The 22733-nt window shown below is 38.1% G+C and overlaps 2 protein-coding genes across 5 annotated transcripts in view; both read right to left on the bottom strand.

Annotated features, from left to right (window-relative positions):
• Positions 1 to 231: 231 nt before the first annotated feature.
• pygl (phosphorylase, glycogen, liver) lies at positions 232 to 13799 on the bottom strand. The gene is made up of 20 exons (XM_067420802.1): positions 13510 to 13799; positions 12763 to 12864; positions 12611 to 12689; positions 12415 to 12518; positions 11366 to 11500; positions 11165 to 11276; positions 10984 to 11066; positions 10661 to 10798; positions 8179 to 8271; positions 6772 to 6918; positions 6482 to 6645; positions 6272 to 6386; positions 6081 to 6182; positions 3478 to 3625; positions 3247 to 3305; positions 2730 to 2871; positions 2405 to 2612; positions 2133 to 2267; positions 1986 to 2052; positions 232 to 591 (listed from the first exon to the last, which is right to left on the bottom strand). The coding sequence occupies exons 1-20, from the start codon at positions 13750 to 13752 to the stop codon at positions 403 to 405; spliced, it is 2565 nt and encodes an 854-aa protein (XP_067276903.1). The 5' UTR covers positions 13753 to 13799; the 3' UTR covers positions 232 to 402.
• A 386-nt stretch (positions 13800 to 14185) lies between these two features.
• The window catches only part of trim9 (tripartite motif containing 9), a 35046-nt gene continuing 26498 nt past the window's right edge, over positions 14186 to 22733 (bottom strand). For 2 of the 4 annotated variants that reach the window (XM_067421013.1, XM_067421011.1), the window contains 2 exons: positions 18492 to 18654; positions 14186 to 15577 (listed from right to left, as the gene is read on the bottom strand). In XM_067421013.1, the coding sequence (XP_067277114.1) occupies positions 15500 to 15577; positions 18492 to 18654 (241 nt within the window). In that variant the 3' untranslated portion in view covers positions 14186 to 15499. The remainder of the gene's footprint in view (positions 15578 to 18491; positions 18655 to 22733) is intronic. The other 2 variants (XM_067421012.1, XM_067421014.1) reach the window with 2 other exon arrangements.

The raw sequence follows: 22733 nt of genomic DNA on the forward strand, positions 1-22733 counted from the left end.
GTCAATATGTTGAACTATGCAACCCTTTTTTGTCTCTCATTTCCCTTCTTTTTCACTCTCAGTAATTTTTTTACATTTTAAAATTAATTTTTGATAATTAATTACATTTTTATAGTGCTTTTCTTGACATTCCAAGCGTTTTGCACATAGGGAGGGGGGTCTCCTCCACCTCCACCTATGTATATACAATCAATGTATTGACTGATAGCTGCAAAATGAATAAAATCAGTGTTGAATTAAAATTGTATTTATTTGAGCTATTTGCTAGTACAATGCATTCATTTATGAAGTCACGAGTGTACATTTAAAAATCGAAAGCAAAACTGCAAAATTCATTCATACTAAGTTAGGTATTCATATTAACTTCTCTTTTCACAATCCTATAACACTGCACTGACATGTTCAGATCTTGCGCAAGGCGCGGGCGGTTTCCTCCAGCGCTTCGCGTGGTTCACTGGGAGCAGGGATCTTCAGGTCAGTGGGCTCCACTCCCCAGATCTCAGTGGCGTAGTCTGTAATCGTGCGGTCGCTCGAGAACTTTCCAGACGCCGCAATGTTCTTAATTACCATCCGAGTCCACTCTCTCTGATCCTGTAGACAGAGACAGAGAAATAAGGACCAGTTTAATCGAGTGTTTAGGACCTTTTTGTAATTTTCTAGAGCTTGACATCCATGCTCATTTTGATCTGTTGCTATAAATAAAACAGCTGTGCAATGATTCTTATATCTTACATCTTATATCTTACAACAATTGGAAATTGCTGAACTGAGCAATGCTAAAAAATGTACTCAAAATGACAGTGTTATTAAATGAAATGAAATTAATAACATTGCAAAAGGATTTCGAACATGGATAGAGACAAACTACAATGCACTGCATTACAAATTAAAATATATTTTTCATGTTTCTATTAAATGAAAACTATGAATCATTAAATACCATTACATATGAATAAGTTTTCTTCTTTTATTAGTTTGTACTTGTATGTTTTTTTAGGCAGGACTTTTTTCTAGGCCATTTATTACTGTCTCTTTTTTATTATACATGCATTTTTATTGAAACTCATTAAAATAATTCAAACCTACATCATAAAAGTTACCCGAGGTCAGTCAAAACCTCTTAAAAAATTCTTACAGTGGTTCTAAACCTAAAAGCACCCTATTGTCCACATAATTATTCAAAGGCCTTGTGACTTTTCTAATTGTCCATGATTAACTGGATATGGATTTTTTTTATGTATATTTTAGAGCTTGGCATAATTGTACAATTTTATATTCATAAAATGTATAAATTGCCCATGGAGTTTTGATTTAATTTACATGGCTTTTCTAGTTCTAGAAATCACACTTTCATAATTCATTAAAGAAAAGAAGAAAAAAAAAACATTTTTGGTCGTAAATTAACAACATATATATTTATTTGTTTTAGCTTGTTTATCTTATATGAAATCATTAATCTTGAGGCGTCAATAGAAGTTTGCTGAGGCCCCAGGGACTTTGGGGTGGTACTCTGTGTGTTTAGAGGGTAACCGCAGGAACTGCGATTGAGCTCGAGCTCATGCAGCATTTTATTTCAACCTAAAAGTCTGTTGCGGTGCATGCAGTAAAAGTTGTTTACTATTCAAATCAACAATGGAGGTTCAGGCTTCATTAATTTTATGCACGGAGGACAAAATCCAGTGGGCTCTGGAAAGTCGTGCGCAGTCCTACGTCACCAGACTAATCTTCACGGTACTTTACAAATGCCCTCTAGCGGCGAACCATCGCAAATACAAGAATTCAAAACCAAGGTTTCGAAACAGTATGATGTAACAAAGCCTGGTTGTATTCAATTTTGTGACATGGCCAGTTTGATACATGCTCCGAACCACTGATTCTGAAGCTTTATTAAGTAGTGTTCAAAAGCCGTCATCACTAATTAAATGAATGTTGAACATTAACTTCTCTGACGTGTGGTAGGTAGTAATGTGTGTTATAATGTTCACCTTATACAGAGTGCTGACTTTCTCTTGACACTTGACATAAGACTCGTAGTCTGCAAAAACTTTAAACCTGGAGGGAAATTTCAGAGTGATGAGAGAGAAATGCAGGAATTAAAAAAAAAAAAGTGTGTGTTTGCTTGTACATTTTACCGGTCATGATAGAACAGCATGTTGATGATGTCGCTGAACATCTCAGGCTGTTTCGGTGAAAAATAGCCACTTTTAATCTGATTTATGGCCTGTTTCAGCTCCGGAAGACTCTCATAATATTCTAATGCATCATATCTGTACACACACACACACGCACACACACACACACACACACAAAGGAATGGTTAATGTCTCAACACAAGCACAAAGATGATATGACATTTACTCAGCATCCATTTCTATTGATTTAATCTCTTTGTCTAATTCTCTACCCTTCTTTATCCATCTCTGCTACATCTTCCACCCTCATGCCAAAAATGAAAAGGTTTTCTTCTCCAGCTTCTTCTGCCATTTCCACGTTGGCACCATCCATTGTGCCAATGGTCAGCGCCCCATTCAGCATGAACTTCATGTTTCCGGTTCCGGACGCCTCCGTACCCGCTGTGGAGATCTGCTCCGACAGGTCTGTAGCTGGGATCACTGCACATAAATCACAGATGAACAGGAATGTATGCATAAATACACAGACAATACCATACCCAGTTTAGTTGTAGTACAGTATAAGTGTGTGTGTGTGTGTGTGTGTGTGTGTGTTACCTTTCTCTGCCAGTGACACTCTGTAGTTCTCCAGGTAAATGACCTTCAGTTTATGGCCAATCACAGGATCATTATTGACGACATCAGCGACAGTGGTAATCAACTTAATGATCATCTTTGCCATGTGATATCCAGGAGCAGCCTAAACATTAAACACACTTCCATTCAAAAGTTTGATATTTTTTAATTTGACAGAACTTTTATTTAGCACAGATGATTACATTGATCAAAAGTGACAGATAAGACGTGTATAATGTTACAAAAGAGTACAAAATGTTTTTGAACTTTTATTAAATTAAAAAAAATCTTTAAAATAATACATTATGGTTTCCACAAAAATATTAAGCAGAACTATTTTTTTAACAGTTGCACCTAATGATTTCTCAAGGATCGTGTGACTGAATATGCACCCAATTGTAATAATATTTCACAATACTACTGTCACTTTTTTAGACGGTCGTGTACATATTGCAAATCAGTGCATGTGAGTATGTTTGGAAAAGGTTGTTTGTTTTACCTTGCCCCCGATAATCACAGTCCGTGGCACAAACGGTTTCGTGGGGCTGCTCTTGATTCCTGTGTGAAACATTTGAAACATGCACTCCTCAATATCTAAGAAAGTCAAAGAGTAAATAATGGCAGAACTGTATTGTTTACTTAAAGGGGTCTCTACATGAGAAAATGCTTTTTGAAAAACATTCAAAAAATGACACTCAAAATGAGTGTGTGTTTGTGTACGTGTACATACGGTTGTACATGGTGATGATGTGGAGGCAATTGAGAAGCTGTCGTTTGTATTCGTGGATTCTTTTCACATGGACGTCAAACATGGATGAGGGGTTTACGTCCACGTTGTACATCTTCTCTAAATACTGTGCAAACTTCAGCTTGTTATCCTACACACAAAGAAACATGCAAGAAAAAATTAACTGGAACTGGATTGAAATCACCAAATTTTATGACTAATACTATTCATCTGAGTCAGTAATGCCCATTGAAAACCTCCAAAATGGCGAACTTTTATATAAAGACTGTCAAGACTGCAGAAACAACTTGTCACTGGGGCAGAAAGGGTACTAATATGCACTTTTTAGGGGTAGCTAAGTGAACCCAAAGGGTACTGCCCCAGTTATAAGCTGTTGTACCCAAAAGGTAAAACAAATATTCTGACACTGAAGAGTTTTCAATCTTGGCCATTAAAATCATTACATTACATAAATAAGATTTACAAATGTATTGATACGAGGGTGGTGTGTGATTTAACCAAGTGTGCCACACAAGTCCTGAAAAGTGAAGCCAAAGCGTCATTGCACCCAGGCAGTTGGTCCTAGTCTAGTCATAAACCTCGCCCTGTCTCTGTTATGGAAGTGATACAAACAATCAAATGACGCTTTTCAAAGATGGTTTCTGTAATTTTAGCAAGTTTTTATCACTCTAATGTGAGTTCAAGTGTTTTTTTAAAGGTGCACTATGTAATATTTTTGCAGTAAAATATCCAAATTATATATTAATTATATTTTGTTCAGTTGAGTTCTTACAACATCCCAAATAATTCCAACTATTTGTAAATTGTGTGAATATATTGCTATTTTAACCAATGAATCGGGACGTCGAAGGGAGTTGCCTGTCAATTGCGTCATATCTCCGTTACCCTCGGATTCCGGTTTTATTCTGCATAAATGCTTTACTCTTAGCAGTGTGCAAGTGTCAAAGCAGCCGCTGAGCGAACACACAGAGGTAACGTCAAAACATCATTTTAAACACACTCAGATGTATCTAATATGATAATAGAGCTGTGTCACCTCATACTCATGACCGGAAAAGTGGAAATGGCGCAGGCGACTGTGTCCCCTCATAATAAAAGTCCTGCTGCTCACGAGCATTGTTTGCGCAACAATTGCTCCCGCGGCCTTGCTCAGCTCCCTTAACACTCAGTTCTGCTCTGATTCATACTACAGTAATGTTAATAAATGCATCCATGTACATGAAGTCCTACCCCGATTCTTTTCCACTGGCTGTGAGGTGAAAACCACGTCCCAAGATTCTGCGCTCAAACCTGGTGTCATCAAACTACGCCTTTGTTTTGAATAGTAACCTACGGTTCCTCTAGCCTAGGGGACGGAAAAGTTACATAGTGTAGCTTTAAAAATTGTTGTTTAAGTTAGTTATTTAATGCTATAAAAACTAAAGTGTGGAGTTATAATTGACAGCTGAGTTTGAAAGCTTTTCCGAGTGAAGTAGTCACTGAGAAACCAAAGGACATTTTTTTTGGATTTTCAGGAGGAGACTGGATCTTCAACTTTAAAGGGTTACTTCAGCGATTAGCATATGGCTTTGTATCAGTAGAAACCCTGGAGTATATTCAAATGATTGTGCTTTCCCCCCTCATATCTCCCTGAGACGAGATTTATGCATTTTATTTCTGGAAAAATTCCTCCTATGATGCAAATTGACGATATTTGCATCATAGGAGGAATGTTTGGCCAAAGGCTAAAGATTACAGCCAGCAAAGGGAGCCATTTCCGCACATGGGGGATGGGAAATCACACTCACAGCTCAGCTCGCAGCCGCAGGCATTCATGTAAACGGTGCGGCCGGCGCAGCAAAGTGAGTGTTTCAACTTCTCAAATTAATTCCTATGAAAGTTAAGCTTCCAAAGGCATTAACTGAAAACGCGCCAGACTGAACATGCACTGTGAATCTATGCCGTGAGCGCGGTCACAATTACCTCAGCTCTCATCACGAGCTCATCCATGACTGTCAATGTAATCTGACTCCTGCAGTGTTTGTGCTGACATTTCCTCAGCGGCTAAATCACATTATATTGAACAGACACGTTCAGTTTTTAATTGTAGTGTCTGTTCCCTAACTGGACTTATTTTATGAAAATGAACGCAGTCACGGTGGGAAAGTGAAAGTGATTCAGTAGCGGTGGCTTTGGAAGTAGGGCAGCGAAGCATTCTGGGAATTGTAGTCTTTCATCCCCATGAGACAAAACATTTTTTTCTGTCTTTTCTCAGTCTAGAAAGCACCAAATTAAAAATTAATTTCACATTTCTACTAAATTAATGACCCAGTTTAAATACAGATCCATCTTCCCAGCGCCTTTAAGTTGACCTGACTCAACTGTATATAATTCGTTTTTATTATTATAAATTAGGCAGGGTTTTATATCGTGGCTCTACTTCCTGCTCTCTACCACCCAGACTCGGGTCCTGCGTTCAGTATTGTGCATATTCAGGTCCCAAATCAGCGCCAGCCTCATACTAGGACATTGGTGGCTTCACTTTTCATCAGTGGAAGAGAGTGAATGTGCATTGTCCATCTTTTTATATGGCCTGTGGTTTTAACCTGTTTGACTTTGGCTACATCTCGGATGAAGGCGTCATCGTCAACCAGATCATTCAACTTCTGCAGCTGAGTCAGGTCTTTTACATACTCTTCACCGATAGCCTACAAACATGCACACAAACATATGAAATCAATTGAATTGAAAAAACATGTTATAAAAAGAAAGAAACATATGTGTATGTGTGTTGGACCTCTGCAATAAGATCAGCGAGTCCTGGGTTGCAGAGGAGCAGCCAGCGGCGTGGCGTGATGCCATTTGTTTTATTCTGAAATTTCTCTGGTTCCAGCTCGCTGAAGTCTCGGAATCTATATGATAACATTCAAATTGAACAGAATAATCAGCAATTGGATGTAGGATTGTGTGTGTTGTCAGGGAGTGAGTGGGAAAAAGAAAGCCGTACATGTCTTTTTTGATGATGTCAGAGTGAATCTCAGCGACTCCATTGACCTTGTGTGAGCCCACGATGCAGAGATGAGCCATGTTCACCCTCTTTCCCCCTCCCTCCTCAATCAGAGACATCCTGCGGATTCGATCCATATCCTCTGGAAACAGAGATGCTATATGCTACACACACACACACACACACGCATGCATAAGTATATAAAACATTAATGCTGGGTTTACTTATGTACATGTAGGTTTACAAAAACGGACAGTCCTATTTTCCTCTATAATTTGGCATGTACTCACATCCAGGTGTGTTTGGTTGATCTTGTATATGATCTGCAGGTGTCGGGGTAATAGTTTCTCCATCAGTTCGACTGGCCAGCGCTCCAGAGCCTCAGGCAGAACCGTGTGGTTGGTGTATGCAAAGGTTTTCTTAGTGATATTCCAGGCCTAGACGCTCACACAGAACTTACTTTGAGTAATCATGTTGCCTTGACAAATCCAACATACTGTCAAATGTACAAACAAAATGTCTAAATTTAGTGAAGTTCTAAACGTAATTTAGGAAGGAGCGAGCCCATCTAATCTTCCAATCAACAGCCAACAGTCAGAGTATAAAAAACAGCTGCTTACCTCTCCTCAGTCTCAGATGTTCCAGCATCCCACCACCTCCCCAAACTCCACCTTTGTCTTAGGTACCTTGCCCTACATAATAATTTAGTCACTGTGGGGGTATATCACAGCTCGAGTTGAAGCTGCTTCATCGAACCCCTCATCAGTAGACAGCAAGCCAAATAAGCTTAAACTAAATATCTTTAAGGAACACTCTACCGTTTTTAGAAATAGAGCTTATTCATCTTCTTCCCTACATTTAGCAATGGCATGGCAAATGCATTTTTGTCTCAGTGCATGACTGGTTTTAATTTGGCAGGGTCGCTGCTAGCTTAGCTTAGCATAATGAATGGAATCCTATTTGGGATTCCATTCATTATGCCAGCTGGGTAATTCCATTCATTACCCAGCTGGCATATCCTGAGTAAAAGTGATTTAAAAAAAACACCTATTACTTCTTGTGGCCTGCATATTCACAACAAAATATGCAATAGCAATACAAATAGTGATACAAATAGCGATGCAGATTAAGACAAGGCGATTTCCTAGGCAGATATTGACTTGGGACTATATTATGGGGAAGCACAGGCGAAGCACTGCTACTAGGGCGCAGACATCATGGCTCTCATCCTCACGTCCTCTGGCTGGCAATGTGTTGCGTGACATCTCTGCACCCAAATAATTAGGTGGGGTTTTTGTTTTTGATCACTTTTACTTTTTTCTATTATAGGATTCCATTCATTATGCTAAGCTAAGCTAGCAGCGACCATGTCAAATTAAAACAATGCATGCACTGAGACAAATGCATTTGCCCACATTTCTAAATGTAGGAAAGATGTTGTATAAGCCCTATTTCTAACAACAGTGGAGTGTCCCTTTAAGATTATATGGGCACTGAACTTGTTACACTCCTCTTAGAGCTTTCAAGCCACTTAATTAAACTAAGCACCGTTTTATAGTGTCCGTGTAATTTTAGCATTATTTATTCTTGTAATATTTTTAAATAGCTTTTTATTAAATATTTAAAACACATGATAAACACATCTGTATGCAAGTTGTATGTGCTGTCACAGTACATTCTAAATTTATGAATCTTACTGAGTCCCAGTCCAGTTTCTCAATGTCCACAAATATCCTCATCAGTTCAGGTATGGCCATAGCAGGATGAGTATCATTTAGCTGGATGGCAACCTGAAACACAGACATTAAGAATCACACAAATGCATGCAGTGACTGTCTTTAAAGGGGGGGTGAAATGCTGTTTCATGCATACTGAGCTTTTTACACCTTTAAAGACTTGGATTCCCATCCTAAACATAGACAAAGTTTCAAAAAATAATGTTGGACGTTTGATGGAGTATTTCTGTGTTAAAAATACTCCTTCCGGTTTCTCACAAGTTTCGGAGAGTTTTTTTCGAGTATGGGTCTACTTGATGTTAAATAGATCGGAAGGTCCTTGTATGGGCCGTACGGGCTCTTCTCCCGGTAGGGTGCGCGCGCGCGTAACTAGAGGGAGAGAGAGGAAATGCACGCTGTAAACAGTCTCTCAGGTGCAGATCCAGTCGTCCGTGAACACTTATGACGCGCCGCGCTCCACTTTATTCCTATGGGTGACGTCGAGCGACTTCAACGCTTCAGCACAGCATTCCGGGAAGGCAGCGCTGCATTTGAACCGATTTGAACGCAGAAATGAACGCAGAAATCGCTTCAGTCGCGTCACAAAGTGGATTTCCACGGTCACTGCTGTCAGGACTTCACCAAATCATACCAAAGAAGTGTGTTTTTGACAGAGCGGTCCCAGCGATAAAGGTTCGGTCCTTGGAAGCAGCCGGTGAGTAGATCAACTTCAAATGTCTCTGCTATTGGCTATCGTCGCATGAGTAAACATCAGTAAACGATACGATGGCGTGCTTCGTCATTCAAATGCGCTAACGGTTACTCCATTGTTGTTCTGTATAACGTTACACTATTCTGACTCTGACGTGCAAAACCGTTTTGCTTGCTACCTCTAAGGTCTAACGTTAGTCACATACAATAGTCCATAAACCAAATCATGTCCTCATAAACTGCGCGTAAAGACACACAAAGGCCCCTAAATACAGTACATACCACAGAGACGGACATCCTGATGTTGCCGTTTCTCCTGTTCAATTTATTTCAGCCTCAGATTTGATTGTGGATCATTATCTGTATTAGCTGAGATAGCATGGGTTTCTCCACGCTTGAGGACGTCACCGCTTTGTGCACATTAGTCATTATTTAGCTCCGCCCACACGATACGCCTCCAGGCGCTCGGTTTTTTCCGGAAAGACTCGGTACAGCCCATATTTCTTTTATAAATATGATAAAACTAAAGACTTTTCGGAGATATGAAGGATGCAATACTACTCTATAGGTACTCAAAATTGACATGAGATTGACTGAAACTGAGTGTTTCACCCCCCCTTTAAAGGTCCCGTTCTTCGCGATTCCAACTTTCAAACTTTAGTTAGTGTGTAATGTTGCTGTTAGAACATAAATAATACCTGTAAAATTATAAAGCTCAAAGTTCAATGCCAAGCGAGATATTTTATTTAACAGAAGTTCCCTTTCAAAGCCTACAGCGAACGGCCGGTTTGGACTACAGCAGGAAGTGCAGGGATGTAATGACGTCACTAGAACTGTTTGTTGACTAACCCTCCGCCCACAAGAACACGCAAAATAGGGGGCGTGGTCTTGTTGCTCTCCCACGTGGAGAAGAGCACGCATTCAGCGCTTGCATCTCCCCGTTATGGTAAGAGGCGGGACCTTTCCGGGCAAAGTGCGCTAAGCTGCTGTCCAATCACAACACGGGAAGCGCTGGCCCAATCGGAACTCGTTACGTACTTCTGAAGGAGGGACTTCATAGAACAAGGAAATCATCAGGCCGTTTTTAGGACAGAGGAAACAGCGCTGATAAGTAAATTGTGTGAAAAATACTGTTTTTTTTACACGCGAAACATGAACTCATGTTATATTGCACACTGTAAACATAATCAAAGCTTCGAAAACATGCGAAGAACGGGACCTTTAAAGTTCAGTCACTTAAAGTAGAGTAGAGTACTTCCGCGCTGGGAAGATGAATGCGTATTTAAACTGTCATTTACGTAGTAGAAATGTGAAATTATTTTTTTATTTGGTGCCTTCTAGACTGAGAAAAGCCAGAAAATGTATTTTTGGCTCATGTGGATGAAAGACAACAACTCCCAGAATGCACTTGCTTCGCTGCCCTACGAGGCCACTCCCAAAGCCGCCAACACTGGTTCCCCTACCGCTGTGTAAATTTTCATCATATTAAAATAATTTTGTTCAGTTAGAGAACAGACACTACAATTAAATAAGTTGATACACTCACTTTGCTCCGCACAGCTCCGTTTACAACTTTACATGAATGCCCGCAGCTGCCCGAGCCAAGTGCTTTATACTATGGGATTTCTACTGATACAAAGCTTAATGCGAAATCGCTGAAGTAACCGTTCAATGCAGATCACTAATTTAGTGAACAGTGTGAGTGGTACGTCCCTTAAAGTGACCAAAGAGGTTGTGTGTAGTAAAAGCTGACCTTTTCAGGGAAGCTGTCAAATGACAACGGTCCAGAGCAGTTCTTCTTCGAGGTCTTAAATCGGCGAATCACATCTTGTAAAGTTGCTGCCACCACAAAATATTCCTGCTTCAAACGCAGCTCCTTTCCTTCAAAAAACTACAATACCCACCAATTGCAAAGTGTTAAAAAAATACAAAATGGAGTTCTGGAATAAGATTTGATTTCTGACCAGATTAAACTGGATAAATGAAACCTAATTTTCTGCAAACAATCCTGCAGTTTATATACAGAAAAGCCATTTAAACCTTCATCTGCCTCAAAGAGTGTGAAAAAAAACTTACATTGTCATTTGGATAAAGCACGCGGGAAATGTTTTCTGCCAAGTTACGGTCCAAAACTGCCTGTATATAATCACCAACGTTAACTGTGAAAAAAAACATCCATCATTGAATTATTACATATAAGTATATTCATGTGTTTTGTCTGATATGGAATTGGTAATCCATTGTGTGAATGACTCACAGTCTCTGAGATTGAAGTCGTTGGGAGCGCGTGCAGACCACAGGCGCATGGTGTTCACAGTGTTGTTCATGTAGCCAGGGATTGGCGTGTCGTACGGCATGGCCAGGACCACCTGCACCCCAAACATGCATTACAAACCTGGCCAGAGTACCTTAATACTATCGTGTGGGTGTGTTTATACTGTATGCCTTTAACTAATACCTGTGTGTCAACCCATTTCGGCTCCTTTCCCTCCTCTTCCTCCACACGGCCATAGAAATGCACAGGCAGCATGAACTCAGGACGGGCCTTCTCCCAGGGGTTACCATACCTCAACCAATCATCCGCTTCCTCAACCTAACAGAAAATGTTACAGTGTTGAGGAATTTGACAATGTTGATCTGCACTGGAGGACACAGTATTCAAAACTAGGCCAGGGTAAAGTTCAGGTGTGTGTATTTTTTTTACACAAACACACCATTATCACTTGTCCCTATGTAAATAAATTGAGCCGCTGTTTCTTATTAACCTACTACTGCTTGCACAAGATCCACATTGGTCCAGTATCATCAGCTTTGTGACAAGCTCACATGCACCAGGCCACTGACCACAAACGCAATGGACTCCTGACCGATATGCATTGATTTTCATGCATACGCTAACCTACAAAGTGCTGCAAATTATCCACAATTTTGTGTAAATGAAAAATGTATTTTTAAAACATAAATTAAACATAAGTAGATTGAAAATATATAAGAAAACATAAGTAACTAATAAAATGTATACTTGTCTATATATATTTAAAAATCTATATTAGTAATCTGGAATAAATCTATATATAAAAAAGAGAAAATAGTAATTAACTTTTTCATTAACTTCTGAGAAAAACTTATCAAAAATGTATTTATATTTAAATATATTTTGGCTTTTTTATGTATTCTAAAATATATTTAAAAAATGTATGAGAAAATATATACAAAATATAAGTCACTAAAACGTATCAAAAATATATTTTTTAATATATTTTGGGAATTTCTTGTATTCTAAAATTTATTTAAAAATATAAGAGAAAACATAAGTAACTGCAAACTTATCCAAATATTTTTCTTTAAATATATTTTGGCAATTTCTTGTATGCTTGTGTTTTGCCATATAGGTCAGAACTATTATAAACAGTATTAGAAAAATATATGAAGCTTTTGTATGAGAATCTTTGTTGTGCAAAAATTAAGGAAATCTGGATGAGAAATTCTGCCAGCCATCAAATTCACCTGCCAGCCATCTTTGATTTTCTGGTTGAAGATTCCATACTCGTATCGGATCCCATAGCCATAAGCAGCGAGACCCAGGGTCGCCATGGAGTCGAGAAAACAAGCTGCGGATCGCTCACACACACACAGACAGAGTAAATATCATGGTATTATTTCTGTAAGTGTATGTGAGAGAGCAAGAGAGAGAAATAGAGACCTGCCAATCTTCCCAGCCCTCCGTTGCCTAATCCGGCATCTTCTTCCATTTCTTCCAGATCCTCCATATCCAACCCCAGCTAGAAATTAAAAGAGAGTTTTACAGACAGCCATACCCACAGAAGGATGGATTTGTGTTTTGTCTTCTCTCACCTGGTAGACGGCCTCATCACAGGAGTTCTGCAGACCCAGATTAATCATGGTGTTCTGGAGCGCTCTACCCATGTAGAACTCCAGTGACAGGTAATATACACGCTAAAGCATATAGAAATATATAACACATACACACATCAAAAAGTTTTCTAGGGAAATTGTATTATTGGATTATGCAGTGGTTGGTTGCACATTTTTAAATTATTCTTCAATACATTTCTAATTGATTAAAATTGAATATTTTAACTAAAAGCTGTGCATAACTAGAAAAAAAAATCATTTTTAGTTTTAAAATGATTAATTATAAAATGTTATTCATTTTCATAACTGGAATTACCATGACTGGAAATAATAATAAATCCCTTAAAATAAATGAGAAATTCCCTAATATATCCAGGTTTGTCATGGCAAACCTGTTATTAATCACAAACTGGAATACTTTAATAATACTTTATCTGCATCAATAAAACTTGCCTGTATGTTTCAAAGATATATGCCCTTGACTTTATTAACTTTATTAAAAAAGTGACCAAAAATAAACAGTTCAAAATCACATTAGGCCTAACGTTACCATTCTTCTTGCATTCATTAAAATGATAGCCTACACTCTGAAATATTTTGGAAATTATATTTGAATCAATTGGAATCAATTTAAGCTTTGGCAAAGTGACAACTAGTCAGTGAAATTTGTCATTAGTAATAGTCAAAGTTACCAAATTACATTTTATGGGACTATTCTAATTTTACCTTCGGGTCGGCCTCATAGTAGAACTGCTGTGTTCGGATCCAACGGCCCACCAGGTGATCACGCACCGTGTGCGCGAGCGCGAAATAATAATCCCGCGGCGTCGCGACGTTCCTGTCTTTGACCAGCGTGAAGTGCAGGTGCCGGTTGAAGCCTTTCTTTAGCTCCGCCACATTCTCCACACCGACGATCCCTCTGATGCTGATCTGCTTGCGTTTCTCCTGGTCCGTTAGAGGGGTCGCCATCCTGAAGTTTACCGGTAACACCAAGCGCGCGGTGGTCAAAAGCCCCATGTTTTTATAGGAGGAACAGAGGGAGGGACAATCTTTCCCTCCCTCTCTCATTGAACTGTTTTAATAGTCCATGGTAATATAGCCTACACAGTATTTGAATGAACACTCATCTTCTATTAGCCTATGTTTAACTCTTAAAAAAATATTATTATTAAAATTCATTTTGACTAACAGCATAGTAGCCTATATCAAATGTTATTAATCCAGTATTAAACCACACTACATTGATTTAATAGATTACCATTGATCAGAATGATTTACCATTGCATATTTGCACACATTTTGCACAAACTATTTCCAAACAATGACAGACAGCTTTTTATTGCACTTAATCCAGTTTATTGAGCATAGAACTTTACAGATGACAATTCAGACACAATAATAATATAATAATAATAATACATATCTTATATTGGGATTAATTTATTAAAAAATACAATTTACAATGGGGGAAATGTTCCCATCTCGCACACCCAAACATTCAGTTGTTTGTTGAATATGAACCATCTGCTCAACAAACAGATAAAGTACAGCACCTGCCCCTTTTTAACCCCACCAGTGGGATTTTAGTCATTTATTTATTTTTAAATGCAAAAGTACATCCTTTATGGTAAACTTATAGCCAATGCTTCAAGCAGCTACACTGTATGCTGTCTTGTTTAAAGTTCTCCCTTTGCAGCTCTATTGTTTATATTGCAATATTTTCTCACACTGAACAAAAGCAGCACCAGTTATTTGTATAGCATTTGCGTTTAGCTTGTGCAGATTTGAGGCAGCAAAAGAGAAATAAATCAGAGAGAGAAACAAAAGTGTATTCATTCTCATCTCTCCATAATACATTACGCAAGGCTGTGGAAATGCCTGCGTGTGTTTGTGTGCATGTGTTTGTGTCCCAATTAATCTTCTATTATGTTCAACAAACAGAAAGCCATTACCTTCTCACTGACACACATTCAGCTCATTCTGGCATTCTCTAACACGTCCCAATTGTATGTTTGCTCATCAACTGTGAATGTGATGAGAATGTTAGAAATATCTCATGTGGATTAAAGAGTAAGACAGAGTTTAGGTTTGGGGATCAGGTTTGGTCAGGGTTTACAGTTTGAGTTTCAGGATAGGGTTTAATATATATTAACTGAGGCATAATACGCACAAGGAGTCTGTAATATTATATATTGTACTCTAGTTTCTGTCCCCATCTGCAGTTAAAATTCCCTTTATATGCAACAGAACGTTTCTATGTAATGTAAAATCATCCTCTAAGGTCTAAAACATCAGTAACTTATTTCTAAGCTTAACTTTACACAGAGGATTTTATCATGAAACAACATACTCTGTTAAGATCCAATTAGCTTGGAGTTCACATGAGCACCTTTTCCATAAAAACAACAATGACAACATCAATAATAATAATAATAATAATAACCATATCTAGAAAATGAGTAAGAAAAAGAGAGAAAAATGATTCAAGAATTTCAATATTAATTTACCTCACATACACCAGCGTCAGAGTTAAGGTTAGGGTTAAGTGGACCCTAACCTTCACATAGGTCCATTTACATTTATAAATCGCAGACTTTGTTAAAACATATTAATGACTGTCAGCAGCAAATCCCCTGCCGTGTACTCACAGCTGAATCCATGTGCACTTGTCTGTGCGTGTGTGTCTGTATATGAATGTGTATCAATCAAAGACTCTTCAGCAGACTGAGCCTGCAGCTTCAGACTCTCCAGGTGTATAAAAATCAGGAATAGGCAGCCCAGAATGAAGGGTCACCTATTAAAAGAAACACACACACACACACACACACACACACACACACACACACACACACACACACACACACACACACACACACACACACACACACACACACACACACACACACACACACACACACACACACACACACACACACACACACACACACACAAATAATCATAAAGATTTATCTAATCTCATCTCATAAAAAAGCCAAAAGCCAAAGTATACTAAGAGGTTATGCTTCCTCTGCACATAGTGAGACTTTATTATACTCTTTATTACCAAATGTTAAAGTCTTTAAAACATTAATGCTGGAACTTTCTTTTGTTAATTTGTGAAAAAGAAGTGTGCTTATTTAATATGCAGTTGTAGTGTATTTTAAATCTCAAAAGTATATTTGTAAAAATAATAATAATAATAATAATATAATATTAAAGGTGGGGTAAGTGTTATTTCAAAACCGTTTTAGAAAAAGGACACGGGCCGAGTGGAATAACAAACTAGTAGCCAATCAGCAGGTTAGGGGCGTGTCTACTATTGATGGTGAGAAGAGTGCTCGCTCGCTCTGTGCATGTCATTAATCAAAACACACGAGTCTCACATGACGGACATTAGCCGAGAACTAGTCTAATATATGCTGCTTGAATATGCTTGTGTGTCATGTTTGCTTGTTAGTCCGTTTGCGATCGTATTGTGTCTCACTTCAGCGATGATAAAGACCCGTTCATTTCCACACCGTATGGAGCATCTAAATCTCCTCACTGTGTGCTTCACGCATCAGCTCACAAAATGTGTCCGACAAGTAAGATACTATACTCCTAATATATGTTTGCTTACTCTTTTCATGATCTATATACCCCTTATCCAGTCATAATTGTAATATGTCGTTAGCTGGACTGTGTGCTTGTATACTATCGAGTTGTTCATGAGAGCGATTTTTGTGTGTTTTTGTGATTGCTGTAATTCTAATCTTGTCATAATTGTAATATGTTCATTAGTTGGACTGTCTTGCTCGTGTACTATCGAGTTTGTGTTTTTGTGATAGAAGGGATGACTTTTTCATTGAATATTCGACCTGGATTAGATACACAGAGATTCTGCCATAGCCGTTGATGCCTCTGGGTTACGTATGTGTGGGGCGGCGCTATCAAAATAGGAGCGAGACCCTTTTGGGGGTAGGGGCGTGTTTGTTTTAGTGATTTGAAATATCAACGATGGTTACCAGATAGCACTTACCCCACCTTTAATGAAATACAAGGCCACTTAAGTGTACTTAAAGAGTAGCCTAGAAATTTAGACGCACCCTAGCGGCAGCAAATTTAATCTGCCTACAAGTGTCGTCTAGGAACTCTCAATACCCTTCTGAGCTGTATTCCTCACAATCTGGACGGGCCAATCACATCGTGTTTAGAGTCGGTGTGCGGGGCCATAATGACGACGGCGGAGTTGCGTTTGCGTGCTTCTAGTAAACACAGAAACTGGCGAACGGCAGTCTTTCGAATCAGCTTTGACGGCGATTCTGGAAGACTTGGAGTTAAGCTTTTCTCTGAGAAAAGAACAAAGAACGGCACTGAAGTCATTCTTAAAAAGGGAAGATGTGTTCGGAGTTTAGCCGACCGGATACGGCGACTGTTTAATCTATCAACAAGCTCCGTTTCACCTTCGTTGCTCTGGTTGGTTGTAGCGCTATCCTATTGTGTGCAGAGGTAGTTTGAAAGACAACCGTTTATCCCGCCCCTCGGATTGAGCCCTGTCTATGGAGAGTTTCCAGACCAAACATCTTGATGTCAGGCTACTTAAAGAGAGTACACTTTCATAACTGTTTCTTACACTTAAAGGGGTAGTTCACCCAAAAATGTAATTTATTTAATTAATGACTAATGATACGCATCCTAACCTAAATAACCCTAATGTTGTTCCACACCCGTTAAGACCCGTATTGAATCATGAATCAATACACTGATTCAATGAATCTTTATTCAAAATCTCAAGTTTGAATCTTTATTCAAAACGCGGAAGAGAAGACAATGCTGAATAAATTCATAGTTTTTGTTATTTTTGGACCAAAATGTATTTTCGATGCTTCAAGAGATTCTAATTAACTAACTGATGTCACAGATGGACTACTTTGATGATGTTTTTATTCCCTTTCTAGACATGGACAGTATAGTGTGCATACACTTCCATACACTCTCGGAATAAAATATTAAATATCTTAAACTGTGTTCCGAAGATGAACGGAGGTCTTACGGGTGTGGAACAACATTAGGGCGAGGAGTTAATGACATACATTTAATTTTTGGGTGAACTAACCCTTGAAGTACTTTAACAATAAATAATGTAAAATTAAAAGGTTTTACATTTGAAATCATTGTTTGCTTTAAAGAAGTACTAATTTTGATGTGTTGTCTAACATACTAAAGCAAATTGAAAATACTTTATTTAAATTTTAACTGTAGTGTCAGACTGTTTATCAATTTTAAAGTTGATATATTTTAAACTAAATTGCAACTTCTTATAAATACACAACATACATGTTTTAATAGAAATGACATTTAATTATATTTTAAAATGCTTGTCGGTACATTCAACAGTACACAAATTATATTTCAAAGACAATAGAATTATGAAATTGTATTAAGATGTACTTAAGCAAAGTCCATTTAAGGCAAGTTATTGCACTCGGCGGCCATCTTTAAAACGCCAGCCATTTTAGTCATGCAAGTGCAGGTCCTATTTCTTTGAATGGGCAATATGATCAAATTCTCAAAATCATATAATATGAGAAATATGAATGAGTTTTTTTTAAAAGAATGGTAAAGACTTGAGCAGGACGTTTCTCAGTGATGCTACTCTGTCTTTACAATGTCTTTACATACTTTCCCCCCCACGAGAGTAAACAGTGAATGAATGAAATAAATGTTACCTGAACATTGCGGTTGAGGCTGATGGCTGGGTAGTACATGCCCTCTAGTGTGTTGAAGGCAACGGGTCCCTGTTGCTCATCATTTATCAGAAACAACAGAATCCCACGAGAGAAATCCAGCAGCACACCCACAGTCGCCCCTTTACTTATTCCTCCATCCGTACTAAGAGAGGGAGAAGAAAAAGACATAAATGAATGCAAGATGATGCACTTACCAAATAGTGTGACGGTCAAGACCTATTATAGACCCTCTAGTTTGACTCAATAAACACATTCAAAATACACATGCGTATCTTATTTGCAACATTTAACATATATCTAGCAATCTTATACTGTTAGCCTAATCCTAACCCTTGACCTCTCTCCACCGCATGTGAATAATATGAATCAACAGCAGGTGGCAGTAATGCATCACATGTTGTCATCCACTAGTCTGTTCTGTAAGCTTTCAGCTGTTTTTATTAGCTTCGTTCATTAATTCAATAAAGCATGCACTTTGTAACCAAAGGCAACAGTGATCATTTGCTGAGATTCTTTATCAGGTTTTTTTCAGTAATTTCTATAATTCTGTAAATTATATTTATAGTTTGGTTCAAACTTTAAATTTAGATTTAATATCAATCAAAAATATGTATTTTTCCCAAAGACAAAAATATGTATAATTTTAAAAAAATATAAAAATTATTTTTATTTTTATCCTAGGAATTCACTTACAATAAAACTACTAGGAAAACCAGGATAAAATTAAATAAAGACAGAAAAATTATCTTCGAAAGATTCTCTAAATTAATCAAATTAATTCACTTCAGTTTATAGATATCTTTTTAAAATATGCATCATCTTTTTCTGTTATATAGAAATACATTGAAAAAATAATAAAAAAATTAAAACCCACAATAATTTCTGCAGTCAATTAAGCTGGCCAGTATGTTTTCTGCACATCAACACTCTAGTGTCAAAATAAAATACCATTTAATTTTTTCCTATTGTGATTTTAACGTGTTTTTTGTTTAAAACTTTTTTAGCCAAACTGAACAAACGTCTCAGTTACAAATGTAACCCTGGCTCCCTGAGAAGGGGAATGAGACAACGAGAGGAATGCCTCCAGCGTGTCTAAAGCACGTGTTAAAACGCGACAATATCATTGGCCGACAACAGTCCGTGACACTACCGGTGCAACCGTGAGTATAAAAGGGCTCCTGTAGTACACGTCATCCACTTTGTCTGAAGGAGACGTAAGCAGGTAAGGAGACATAAGCATGGAAACATGATGCAGTGTATTGTTCCCCTCTCAAGGAGATGCTATGGGGAACAAATACCCACTACTACGCCATGCTGAGGGGAAATGTCTAAGCACATGAAGAAGACATAATAGACGTATATGCCAAAGTTAAAGACTCCCCAACTCAGGTGCACCAGTGGCGGAACTGTCAGTGACAAAATTCCCTTTGGCCACAACCCAAGTCTCACGCCAAGGAAAGTCACAGCCTTTTCAATCTTCCCCCCCTTCCTCGCAGGGCCAAGCAATAGAGTCTGGCCCAAGGGCAGGACTCAAGAGTCCGGTATATCAGCTCTAAATGCTATACATCACCTTTAAAGTGCCCCTATTGTGCTATTTTAAAGTTTCCTAATTTAGTTTTGGAGGTCTCCAACAACAGGTTTCATTCTCATAATATTCAACCTTGAGCAGGATGTTTCTCAGTGATGCTACTCAGTTTGAGGTACATTATCCAATCCAATCCACTTTATTTATATAGCACATTTAACAAACAACAATCAGTTTCCAAAGTGCTGCACAAAAATGTAAATACATAAATACTCAATTTAATTTCACCAGCCTCCATTCAAACAATATATAAATATTATATATATATATACATACATCAAATTGTCACAGCAAAACTGCTTAGGATTAAAAAAAAACAATTTGTTTAATTGACTCTTACTTTTGAGAGACAACAACTTTATATATGGCGCAATTTCAATTAAAAACTTTGCAGGATGTTTTCATTCACTGTTAAACATGAAAGGTAATCCATAATAGGGGCATTTTAAAGGAACCTGGCCCAGTAATATCTAATTCCCTAGTCTGTCACAATCCCTAGGGAGAGCAAGATAATCCCTGCTTTTACCCTATAGGATACCCCACTCAACCATAAGACCCACTTATGAAGGGGAAGTGCAAAAGCTCTAGCTATTATCACTCAACCTTGCTGTCTTATAGAGGTATGATTCCAGGAATCTGATAATGCTCATCTCAGGAAGTCCCTCCCTACCAGTGATGCGAGGGTTGATCCAAACCTGCGGTCACCCGCTGGTACCCGTGGTTACGAGTCATCCAAAAATATTGTTAATGATATTCGGGTCATGGTCGGTCGAGTCGTTTGAAATAAAGATGACGTAGGACAAAATGCCAGATTCCTCAACACGTTGAACTGAGCAATGCTCTTGTACCATTTTAATAGGCTATCCTTTTTTAAACGCATTTAGTTCAGTAATGTCCAACATGATCACATGGTAATGCGTATCAATAGTACGAGTGTGCAATCTCATTAAATGTATACGCCAAAATGAGTTTTGGCGTGCATATCTTACGCAGTTTTTCATGTGCAAATGATCCGTACTTTATGGCGTGTATATGACGCTCTTGGGTAGTATCCCAGCTAACAGGGAACGTTCACTGAAAGTTCTATCAAAGTTATCAAAAAAACCTTCTTGCAGTAACGTTATTAGAACGTTGTGCCGGCGTTACTTGCTATTGAGTAACGTTCTAAAAACGTTAGCTATAAAACGTTATTCTTACATTGTTAGTGGAACGTTTTTAAAAACGTTACTACATTAAAAAAGTATAGTCATTACAAATTAGTCATACAGCTTTTTTTCTCAAACTTCAGATAGATAATTTGTATATCCAGAGACAACTTAATGACCCTTAAATGCTATTTTCGTTAATATATATTTTTTTACAATCAGAAGAAAAATCTAAACTAATCAAACTAATCATGTATTAAATATAAATGTAATATAATTATAAAAGTCAATTGTAAAAGTGGTTTTACCTTTTTTTAAATAATAAGATGTCAATAAACAAAAGCAAGTACTTTAAAGGAGAAAACATTAATATTTTATTTGATCATACTCCACACCCTTATAAGAACGTTATTTAACGTTCTTATAACCTAATAAGAACGTTAATACAACATTGCACAAACTGGACATTTCAACGTTCCTAGAACATTCAGAATTTTTTTAATGGGAACGTTAGGGAAACGTTCTTATAACCTAAAATTGTTAGCTGGGATGGGGGTGGTTCATGCGTATAAAACGCAATAAAGTGTATATCATACGCACGTGAAAAACCATGCATAAAACTCATTTTGGCGTATACATTCCAGGGCGGGATTTTTGTTGGGAAAGTTGGGGGAGAGACGCACACTTCGATTGGACTGGATAAACACATGCAGCAACTTAATTGTTAAGAAATCGAAATGAAATTAATGAATAAATCAAGCCTTTATTACACAACACTAGGCTATATCATACAGCACTCAGAAAAAGAACAGTTTGTGACTTCGTTCCTAAGGGCTTTCAGACTTTACCAAAAGCGGGCTCTCTCTCAGTTGACCTGCTGATGAATTCTCCAAGCAGGGTCGAAACATTATACATCGTGTTCATCAATAATATGCATCTAGAGCTGAAATGGAAAATGATGGGCCGCCTTAAGAACTGCCTGCTCTCGCCGCCGCACCTCTAAAGCCTAGTTCACACTGCCCGATTTTTGCCCCGATTTTGAGTCGCCGACAGGTTTTGGCCGATAAATGCCCAAGATTATAGGAAAATCGGTGCTCATCCACATAAGTGACAATCACAGTGTGAATGATCAAAGATGCGATCAGAGAGAGTCGCAGATGAGTCGCCGACGCCGGTGAGATATTTGGCATGCTAATCTGGACCTGTCGGCGATTGAAACTCCTGCTGTATGAAATGAGTTCTGACTAAAAATTACATCGGCGATGACCAACAGCCAATGAGAGAGTGAGATACAGGGCAGCGGGAGGTTCAGGGAGGAGTTATAGAGCAGAATATCAGTATTTTAATAGAAACAAAGGCCAAACATTTGCACATCCAGCCGCAGCAGCAGCACATTACAAAATTATTTATTTACCTCAAACTGTCTTTGCAGAACACAATCCTTGCTCCCTCTGTCTCTCCAACAGTTTCTTCCGCCATAATCTTTTTTCT

Source organism: Pseudorasbora parva, chromosome 17, assembly GCF_024679245.1.
Source record: "Pseudorasbora parva isolate DD20220531a chromosome 17, ASM2467924v1, whole genome shotgun sequence".
NCBI classification, from domain to species: Eukaryota; Metazoa; Chordata; class Actinopteri; order Cypriniformes; family Gobionidae; genus Pseudorasbora; species Pseudorasbora parva.